Raw genomic sequence first — 11,282 nt, 5'->3', positions numbered from 1 at the left:
TCGAGGATGGCGAGGCTCGGCTGGGAGGCTTCGTCTGTGCCTATCTGTTCCTTCTGCGCAAGCTCAAGTCGTGTTTGGCTGGTGGAGAATGGCTGAATTCTCATATTCTTGGGGGGATGTTTCCCTCTGGGTTTTTGCGCAGCGTACTGCTATCCTCTTATTGATATGGCTGATCTAAGGGTTGTTACCTTTAATGTCGATGGCATCAGGTCCCCAGTAAAGCGATCTCGTATACTTACCAGCTTGCGAAATTTGAAAATGGATGTGGCATTTCTGCAGGAAACCCATCTAACACAGATTGAACACTCTAAATTGCGGAAAAACTGGGTCGGGGATGTCTACTCCTCTACTTCAGGGGGTAGCCGGCGGGGGGTGGCAATTTTGATACACAAGCGGTTGCCATTTGTCCTCCATAAATTACTGACTGATCGGGAGGGGAGATATGTTATTATACTGGGGGAACTATGGGGACTAAAACTGTTGCTTTGTAACTTATATGCCCCAAATACTTACTGTCATAAATTTTTCTCCACACTCCTCTCTCAGGTATCGGCTTATCCGGATTACCAGGTGATCCTGGGGGGGATATGAACATCACTGCAGACCCATGGGTGGATTGCAAACCCCCTAGGAGTAGCATGAGGGATCATGATAACAAGGGGGTGGGCTTCCTGACACAGCACTTAGGCCTGGTGGACGTCTGGCGGGCACTACACCCGTTTGACTCGGATTTTACTTTTTACTCCCATGTCCACAAAGCGTACGCCCGACTGGATTACATTCTGCTTGATCAATGACTGTTCTCACGGGCTACTAGGTCGGAGATCGTGGAAGCCACGGTCTCGGACCACGCCACCGTGGACCTTACCTTGACTCTCACAGCAGGCAGCAAGGCTTCCTCTTGGAAAATGGCATTGCACCTGTATCATGACCAGGAATTTCGGACATTTTTAAGGGCACGATGGGCCGACTACCAGGCCACTAACGACACTCCTGACATTGGACCAGTATCTTACTGGTACGCCTCCAAGGCAGTTCTGAGGGGGCATGTGATAGCTTATACCGCTGCCAAACGTAGGGCCCGGGGAGCAGAGCTCTTATCGCTCACGCGGCGATTGCACCAATTCCGCAGGGCCCATATTTTCTCGTTGTCGGATTCTGAGAGGCAGGAATACAAGACAACACGGAATGAATTGAGACTTTACTTCATCAACGAGCGGAGCAGACCCTTGCGTTCCAACGGTATAACGGTGGGGGGGTAAGACAGGGAAACTCCTGGCAAACCTAGTGAGACCGTATAAGAAATGCCAAATCATCACTTCCATCCGCGACGCTAGGGGAACTCGGCATGACGGGGAGAGCCAAATAGCGGAACAGTTTGTCAGGTACTATGAGACCCTATATGGTAAGCGCCCACTGGACGAAAATGCCCTCGGGGATTTTTTCAGGGGCCTCTCGTTACCGCGCCTGGAGGAGGACCAGGCTGCTTCTTTGAGCCAGCCTATTTCCGAGGCTGAACTCCGTGTCACCATTCGGTCTCTTAAACTGGCGAAGGCACCAGGGCCGGATGGATTTGGACCTGAATACTATAGCATTCTTGAGGATATAGTAGCGCAGCCCCTGAGCGCAATGTATAATGAGGTGGCGCGGACGGGAGGTTCCTTTCCGGATAATATGGCCCATATAGTCCTGCTCCCTAAACCGGGCAAAGACCCGGATCTGGTGGGGTCGTTTCGTCCAATTTCCCTTTTAGATCAGGATATCAAACTCCTGGCCGCGACTCTGGCGAGGCGCCTGAACAGTTTTCTCCCCGACCTTATTCATCCAGACCAGGTTGGGTTCGTACCAGGCCGCTACGCCTCTATGAACCTGATGAAAGTATTGGGGGCATTTCACGACAGGGTAGGACGTGGCGGCCAGGAGGCGGTGGCAGGACTGGACATGGAGAAAGCATTCGATAGCATCTCTTGGGATTATCTCTTCTGGGTCCTGCGTCGGGGGGGTTTTCAGGGCGAGTTCCTGGCCTGGGCGACGGCTTTATACCATAACCCCAGGGCGCGCTTACTGATAAATGGGGGTCTAACTGCGGATTTTGGTTTGCAGAGAGGTACGAGGCAGGGCTGCCCCCTTTCCCCACTCCTCTTTCTTTTAGCCATTGAGCCACTCGCAGCAAAAATCCGGCAGGATGAGACTATTAAGGGCATTGTGGTGCGGGGACAAGAATGTAAAATCAGTTTGTTTGCTGATGACATCTTGCTCTATATGGATCAGGTTCCCCGGCATCTGCCCAGAGCTTTGGCGGTGATCCGAGCCTTTGATGCACTGTCGGGGTTACAGGTTAATTGTAGCAAGTCGGAACTCCTGTTGCTGACAGGTAGTCAGGCGGAGCCATGGCATGCGGTGTTGCCTATAGCACCCACGACCAAACCAATGCGATATCTTGGAATATATCTCAGCACTGACCTGCCTACACTTTACAATGCAAATATTCGTCGACCACTCGAGGCGCTTGGAAAGCTGTGTCAGACCTGGCAGGAGCTGCCGTTGGGAATCTTGGGACGGGTGGCTCTAGTGAAAATGGTTTTGGTACCGAAACTCTTGTATCCCTTACAGACTATGCCGCTATGGCTTACCAGGCGGGACGAACTAGTTTTTAAATCCACAATCTCCCGTTTTATCTGGAGGTCCCGAGCTCCTCGGATCGCGATGTCCAAACTTACATTGGATAAATCTTTGGGGGGACTAAATGTCCCGGACATTTGGCTTTATAATGTAGCGTCCCTTCTCCGATGGATCCATGAGGGGTACACAGGGTGCTTTCGCTATTCCCCCCAGGGATGGCTGGCGGGCTGGAGTTCCCCTTTCCACTTTATGAATATATTACACAGACAGGACGATCCCGGGAGACGATATTTAGTTTGTTTTCGTTTTTTACGCCCGTTCAGAATGGCGTGGCGTTGGTGGCGGCGTAGACAGCAACTGCCACCGGACACATCTCCCTTTATACATTTGGGGGGCAATTCCAGGTTCCAGCCGGGCTGGGGTAGATCTGTATTTCAGCAGTGGGCAGCTCGGGGCTGTATGATGATGGAGGATATACTTGAACTGTCCCCTGCCGGGTTCCCCTCCTTTCAGCAAATACGGGAAGCGTGGGGTCTTCCCTCACGTTATCTGTTTTCTTATTTTCAAGTCCGCCACTACTGGGACGCTGAACGTAGAGGAGGTGCTGGGGTTTGGGACAAGGGCCCTTTGGACACCCTTTTTTCGGCCACACCGCCCGTAACCAATTCCCTTGCGCACTGGTATCGAATCCTTAAATCGTCTCTCTCTTTGTCGGTACTTTCCTCTGTGCGCGCTTCCTGGGCTCGGGATTTGGGACAGGATATTTCTGAAACACAATTTGTGGCCTGTTTTACTACTTTATACTCATACACTAAATCTGCAGATTTTCAAGAACTACAGTACAAGATACTCCATCGTGCCTATTTCACGGCCCAGAGGGGGGCGCGCATGGGTTTATGAGATAGTGGCTTCTGTGTTAAGTGCAAGAATCGAGCAGGCACATATATCCATTCTTTCCTGGAGTGCCCTCGACTGAGTGTTTGGAGGGAGGCTCTCTCCCTACTGGAAGGAGCTGTACAGCGCACTGTTGAGTGGGACTATGGGTTTCTTCTCCTGGGTCTGCAGACCTCTCTCCAGGATCAAGGTTTCACCACACCCAATGCAGATTTTTTTATAATGTTATTCTCATAGTAAAGAAGCTGATCTTAACTTATTGGACGGTTGAGGAGCCCCCCCCGATACATCATTGGAGGAGTAGACTTCGGGAAGTGGCTCGGTTTGAAATTCGATCTTATGTAAGATCATTGAGCGTGCCTAAGCAGCACTACGCTGGCCTATGGGTGCGGCTGCGGGACCTGTTGCCATCACAAGAACAGGACGGGGAACTGGAGCTCGCTTAGCCTAGCTTGGTTTTCTTCTATGCTACCTCGGCCAGGCCCTTGATATGCTCCACAAATTCACTTTATTTGCTATTCTTTGGTGCCCTGGGGGGGTGGGGGGGGGTAGATGGGGGGGGAAGGGAGATGTTTGGGGTTCTGAGTGGTAGGTTTGTATGGTGTGGATGTTGTTGTGTGCGAATGGTATTCTGAGACTCGTGTGGTTTTGCGGGTTATTCTTAGGGTATATATAAAAAAAAAATGGTGGGAGATCACTGTCCCTGATGGGCGGCCTACTCATCTTTGTTGTCCTTAATCGCTTTTGCCCCCGCTACCATCAATGTCTCTTTTGCTTATATGCATAATGTACATGTAAGGGGGGATAACTTGGGGAGGCTCTGTTTCTGTTCCAGCACTCCGCTTGTATTGGACCACTTTTGATTTACAGATGTTTGTTGTTGTGCCCTGATGGGCGGTGTATTTTCACTGTTAATAAAAATACGATTTAAAAAAAAAAAAAAGAAAATCAGTTCCTGACTCACTCAGCCAGGTTTAAGCAGGCAGGAGTATCTCCTGCCCAATTAAACCATGTTGAAGATCACTCCCCCCCCCCTAATTTATTAAACAGGCAACTAAACTGACAATATAAAAGCCATAATCCTTTTGCTAAGAGACTAGTTGTGTGCCTTCGCTCCAGATGCTGTATGTAAATTGTTCCATAAATCAAGATGTGGTGACAGAGAAATGCCCTTGATTTTCTTTGTATATTAACAAGAGTTTGATATCTCACTCTTCAAGTTAATTTCAAAGAACTTTACAAAACCAAAATGTGACCAGAAAGACTTAAAAAACAAACAAACAATGTAACATAAACTCTCAGAAACAGGAGAGACCACAGATGGAAAGATGTATTGAATAATAATTCAGCCTGAAAAAAAACCACATCTATGAGGAGGTGCTGAATAGTTCTCAGCCCAACCAAGAAGGGAATGATCTGGAGCCATGAAACTTACATGGAAAAGTCTATAGTCTGCTGTTGAGACAGACATGGGACAGTAGCATGGAATGCAGCTACCATTTGGGTTTTTGCCAGGTACTTGTGACTTGGATTGGCCTCCGCGAAGACTGACCCAGTAAGGCTATTCTTATGTTCCTCTATTCACATATTTACTCTTAAGTTCGACACACTTGGCACATTGTGTCTGAAGTTTATGTAACCCTTCCAAAAAATACTCTGATGTCTGGTCACTAAAATACTGCGCCGCTGCTGCAATCACTTCTGAATCATTTGAAAATTGTGGCCTTTTCAAACTTTTGAAGGTTTGGAAACAGGAAATAGTCAGATGGCGCAAGATCTGTTGAGTAGGGTGGATGGTCTATGCACAGAAACCCTAACTCTGTCAAAACATTCATTGTTTTGCCAGCTTTGTGAGCAGGTGCATTGTCTTGCAAAAAGAAAACTCCTTTCTGCAGCTTCCCTTTCCTTTTTTCATTCAATACCTCCTTAATCGGCAGAAGTTATAGTAACATTCTGCATTGACTATTTGGCTCCTTGGAAGATAGTCAATATACCACCTTCCTGATTCCAAAACACTGTGGCTACGACCTTTCCCGCTAACTTCTGAGTCTTGAATTTCCTTGGCCTTGGAGAACCTGAATGCCACCATTGCATGGACTGTTGTTTTATCTCAGGACCAGCTCGCTGAAAATGCTACAGAAATAATTTGGAAGTGTCCACTCGACATGAGATGTTTCTCATCAGCATTCAAACATTTAGGCACCCACTTGGCTGACAGCTTCTGCATACCCAGCTGCTCATGGATTATACATCCAGCACATTCCCTGGATAGCTGTGGTGTCTCAGCAATTGTTTTAGCCGATATTCACTGATCTGCCAAAATCAGGTCACAGACATGGCCATCAGTTTCTGGAGTTGACACAATTTTTGAGGCCTCTCAGACCTTGCTGGGGGCAGGCAATGATTGTGCTCTGTAATAACTGGTTAACATATCTACATTACTGCACACCAACTAATTAGTGTGTAGTTAATGTATGTACTCTTACCATCTACATAATGAGTGGCAGAAGAGGCTCACATACTAATGGCCATGCACTATGGGAAAATTAGTGTGTGGCCATTAATGGGAAAAATAGAAAAATTGGCCATTTTATCCCAGCTGTAAAAATGGCATTAGTACATGGGAATGACCCATGTAATAAGGTCCTTTTTTTTTTTTTTTTTTTTTACCACAGTTTGGTAAAAAGGCCCCTAAGGGGTTCTTTCACTAAAGGAAACAAAATGCAGTGGTAACACACCAGGTATATGAACGGGATATAGTCAAAAACTCTTTGTTGCAGCAATACACAAACAGGACTTAACACAGGCCATATTTTAAGATAAGCTTTCATCAGGAGCCCAAAATAACCTTTTAAAGCAATACGACACAATCTATATTGTAGCGGAGCCGGTACCTGTATCCTCAGTATTACCCGGACTCTGCTCACTTAAACTCCACCTTCGCGTGCTTCCTTCAAGTAGGAAGTCCTGCTGGTCCCTTTCTCCATACAGGGAACAAAAACACTCCAAATGAATCAGTTCCTGGTACTCATTCAAACGATTTATTGAGCACTGGCATGTGAGTCTACTTGCATCCAGTTCAGACTCCACACACTATAACAGTAAGTCCAACAAAACACAAATGTGTGGCTGCTACAAAAAGGTATATCACAGCTCACACCTTCATTCAGGTAGTTCAAAAATCCTGACAAAAACTCAAAAGTTAATATTGTCCAAGTCAGCAACTGAAAGTCCCAAAATTGCTGCTGCTTTTAACATTCACCAGGCCAACAAGATTCCTGATAGCACTCCTTACGGTGCTGAGTACAAGCCCTTCGATTAGACCGGCTTGATCCCCAATCAGCTCAGGTAAGCTAATGGGGGAGGGGAGCAAGTGAATTCACTATTAAATTCTCTGAAAACAGAATGCCAAGAATGGCCCCACTAACCCAACCTAGTTGTTAGTGAATTCTCCCCACTTGCTTAACTTCCCTCAGAACATTCTTCAGCAACCAAAATAGATAAACTTCATGCTTTCATAACACTTTAAAGTTGAAAAACAAAAACGTTTTTTTTTTCTTTTTGCTTCAAGACATAGCACAGCAGCACCAGACAAAAACAATTCCAACAGAACTTGTTTTAAAGCACAAACAGTCAGAGCACTGCTGCTACTATGCTAATCACCCAGCCCAGCTACTTAGCTGAAATCCATGCCGGTATCCTCAGTCAGTTCATCTGGTTGGGAACATTCCATCGGCTCTGGAACTGCTTGCTGGTTGAGCCCCAGGTCAGTATCTGCCTCAAGCATTTCAATATCCTGGGAATGAAGCACTGCCTCAGGTGAGCCCTCTCCTGTAGCTGGCTCAGGGAAGACTAACTTTCTCCTTCTGAGAGCAGCCTCTAAATTGCAGAGACGCCCACGCCCTGTTCTCACAGGAGGAGGAGTTAGTTGCACTGCCTGCTTAGGCTTGACTGGTTTCCTGCTTATCACTTTCAGCTGTGGGACAGCAGAGGAAGAGGCATGACTCAGAGGCTGTTCTAAGCTGTTCCTCTCTACAACCTCCACCCCCTGCTGGTTGTTTGCTTCAGAGTTAAAGGGAAAATCCAGCATTTTCTTTCCACTGAGCTTAACCTTATCTCCCTGATTAGCCCTTTGAATTAAAGGGCTAGCTTTTGCACTAGCAAAGCCTGGCACGCGACCAGCTCTAGGGCTAGGTTCGTGACATACCCTCACCCTAAAATGATGACTGTCCTCTGATTTATCCTTCCTACATTGCCACTAAGCCTGACAATAACATCTGAGCTAGCAGTACATCAAGTTAGTAGCGTCTCCTTGGTTTGTTAAATTTCTTAGCTGGCTCTAAAGTTGGCGGATCGGGGTCCTCAAAGTCCTCGGGCCATCTCAACAGAGGTGGCTTGCATGGTTCTCCTAAAGCCCCATCAACCTGACTCTTGGCCCCTTCCAAACCATCCACCCTCTGAGCCAATGCAGCTATCACCTGGGTTATACCACCCAACTCTTCTTTCTGCATGTTCTCCATTTGCTGTCTCACTTCCTCAAGGTCCTGGTCCATACCTTTAAATGTATCTAGAACCTTTTCAAAGTGTTGAGCGTGTTCCTCTATTTGTTCTTCTTGCAATCTCTGCCTTGCCACCCAACCTTCTGTCGTGCCAGTTCTGGTGGTTAGCTCACCGCAAGTATTTTTGATTTCCCTGACACTATTTTGTATTGCTTGTTGCTGAGTCTGACTTTCCTTAACTTGCTCTTGGACCACCTTAAGCTGGGAATTCACCTGCTCTATGAGGTTAGTCAGCTTCTCAGATTCTCTCTGGAATTGGGCAGTGCTTTCGTCCCTAGCCTGCTGCCTATTCCTGTCTAACTGATCCGCCCAAGCTTGATCCTTGGTTTCTGCTTGAGATTTCCCTTTGGCCTCCCAATCCTTTCTGGCTGCTGTCAACTCATCCCTTAATTTAAGTATCTCAGCATCCAGGAAGGCTAGCTTAGCGGTCTCAATCTCTTTCTTCAGGTGGAGACTTAAGTCCGAGGGTGTTCCTATTTCTGGTGTCTTCACCCCTGTGGACCCAAATCCCTGTTCTCCCCTTTCTGTATCCGGGAGCCTTACCCGTTGCTCCAACCTGGTGTGCCAAATTCGCTCGCACACCATCTGAGCGATGGGATCCCCGGGTTGGACACTGTATTCGGTATCCCCCTGATTAACCAATACCACTGCCAAGTTTCCTCTAAAGTCAGGGTCGATTACTCCCGCAGCCACATCTACGGAGTGTTTTAATGCTAACCCTGATCTTGGCGCCACCCTAAGGTAAGCACCTGGCGGGGGCGACACTTGAATGTCGGTTTTTACCAGGGCCCTTCCCCTAGCCGGGATAACTTGGTCATGAGCAGCATACAGGTCATAACCCGCAGCTCTAAGGTATGCCCGTGTGGGAGCCCTGGCCTGGTCCGACAGTGGGGCCCACCTAATCGTAGGCTTCCACTGCTTCGTTTTCTGCACACGGGCTCTGCGTGTCCTTGCTGGAGCCTCAACTATACTTCCTTCTACCTGAGTGCCCAACACATAACCTCCCTGTCTCTCCCCACCGCTGACCCTTCCTATCTGTGCCTGTACCAGCCAATCCCGACCCAAAATTAATGGGTAAGGTGTCGACTCTAATACGGCCACAGGCAAGAGGGATTTTTTTCCCTTATACTGAAGGTTCAACTGGGTAAGAGGGTATTCATGGGACTTCCCATGGATACATGTTATGGGTACCTTCTCCACTCCTGGGACTGGGCTTTCCCCTAACTGTTTCCACAATTGTTCTGACACCACCGATTGCTCGGCGCCTGTGTCAACAAGTGCTGAGACTTCTTTGTCCTCTACTTGGACTTTTACCCGGTATTCCCTAGGGTGCTTGTCCGCTAGTCCCCGGGCGTACACAAAATCTCTTTTCTTTTTACAGAATCTTTGTGTATGCCCCTCTTTCCCACAGCAGAAACACCGTAGCCTCTCCCGTGAGACCTCCCTGGGCTTGGACCACCCCGTTTTCTGGGTCTGACCTTGGGATCCCGTATTCTTATCCCCCCGGGCCTGTTCCTTACTTTCTTCAGGGGCCTGTAAGGAAGTAGTCCTTTCTGTTACCAGTCTCTGGCCTGGTCCACCGGCTGTATTTGGGAATGAGCACTGTAGCAGCTGAGCTAATAGCTTGGTCTGCTCACCCATAGCCATCACAAGTTCATTGTGCTGCTGCCTGGCTTGTTCCTGGCTGTGCTCCCATAAGTCCTGGGTCGCCTTGAGTACAGCCTGTAGGTCTTCGCTTTGTTTTTGTCTCTCGGCGGTCAGGAACGCGATCAGCTGCTGCTGGTCCATCGTGTCGTGCGGCCTGCCGATAGAAACAAACAGAAAGACCAACCCAAGTGCGGTACCATATAACTAGGGTAGCCAATTCCCTCACCCCCCCTGGTCTAGCAGCTTACCAGAGAGCAAGGTGAGTCTGAGCCTTTTGATTGTAGGCCTCCTTGGCCCCCAGTCGTTACTGCGTTTTTGTCCTCTTATTATTTTCACCAGTTCTCCCGATCCTTCTCGGCCTCCGATTCACCACGGTCAGGCAGAATCCCTCTGGTCACCCTCAACAGGAACGTCTGGACACCGGATCCTCCAGGACAGGCACCAATATAATAAACTAAAATAACAAGCTAAAACAACAAATTAGCTAAAGTCCAAAAACTTTTTTTTTTTTTTTTCCAAAAAATATATATATTTTTTTTTTCCAAAAATTCTCAGAATGTCCAGCAGGAGGCACACTATCCCACTTCTGACACCAATTGTAGCGGAGCCGGTACCTGTATCCTCAGTATTACCCGGACTCTGCTCACTTAAACTCCACCTTCGCGTGCTTCCTTCAAGTAGGAAGTCCTGCTGGTCCCTTTCTCCATACAGGGAACAAAAACACTCCAAATGAATCAGTTCCTGGTACTCATTCAAACGATTTATTGAGCACTGGCATGTGAGTCTACTTGCATCCAGTTCAGACTCCACACACTATAACAGTAAGTCCAACAAAACACAAATGTGTGGCTGCTACAAAAAGGTATATCACAGCTCACACCTTCATTCAGGTAGTTCAAAAATCCTGACAAAAACTCAAAAGTTAATATTGTCCAAGTCAGCAACTGAAAGTCCCAAAATTGCTGCTGCTTTTAACATTCACCAGGCCAACAAGATTCCTGATAGCACTCCTTACGGTGCTGAGTACAAGCTAGAGGTCTGCACGGGAACGGGGATCGCGGGAATCCCGCGGGTCCCGCGGGGATCCCGCGGGTTCCCCCCCTGGCCCACGGGACTCCCACGGGGACGCCCCCTGGCCCACGGGACTCCCACGGGGATGCCCCCCTGACCCACGGGACTCCCACGGGGACGCCCCCTTGCCCACGGGACTCCCACGGGGATGAAAACAACCTACCTAAATTCTGGCGATGCAAGTCTGGAGTCGCGTCGGGAAATAGCCATGTTGAGCAGTGAGCTCAGCACGTACACAGATGAAAGCCTTGCTTGCTGATTGGTCCGGCGGCCCCGCCCCACCGTGCCGCCGGACCAATCAGCAAGCAAGGCTTTCATCTGTGTACGTGCTGAGCTCACTGCTCAACATGGCTATTTCCCGACGCGGGCATTAGGCTGTTTTTTGTCATTTCGGGTGGGGGATGGCAGCGGCAGCAGCAGCCTGAAAAAGAAATCATCCTGGCCGGGTTCGGTGTCATGCTCCGGAGCTTCTACAGCCTTCCTATCTCC

At 48.4% G+C, this 11,282-nt stretch overlaps 1 protein-coding gene across 1 annotated transcript; it reads right to left on the bottom strand.

Moving 5' to 3' along the window:
* Positions 1-6,415: 6,415 nt before the first annotated feature.
* On the bottom strand, positions 6,416-10,818 carry LOC117351629. Its single transcript, XM_033927188.1, has one exon. It carries the CDS (start codon positions 9,861-9,863, stop codon positions 7,815-7,817), a length of 2,049 nt encoding a protein of 682 aa, XP_033783079.1. The 5' UTR covers positions 9,864-10,818; the 3' UTR covers positions 6,416-7,814.
* Positions 10,819-11,282: the final 464 nt, after the last annotated feature.

The sequence above is a fragment of the Geotrypetes seraphini genome, chromosome 1, assembly GCF_902459505.1.
Source record: "Geotrypetes seraphini chromosome 1, aGeoSer1.1, whole genome shotgun sequence".
In the NCBI taxonomy this organism is placed as follows: domain Eukaryota; kingdom Metazoa; phylum Chordata; class Amphibia; order Gymnophiona; family Dermophiidae; genus Geotrypetes; species Geotrypetes seraphini.
Note: the sequence above shows the minus strand (reverse complement) of the source record. Positions and strands in the feature narration are given on the sequence as shown.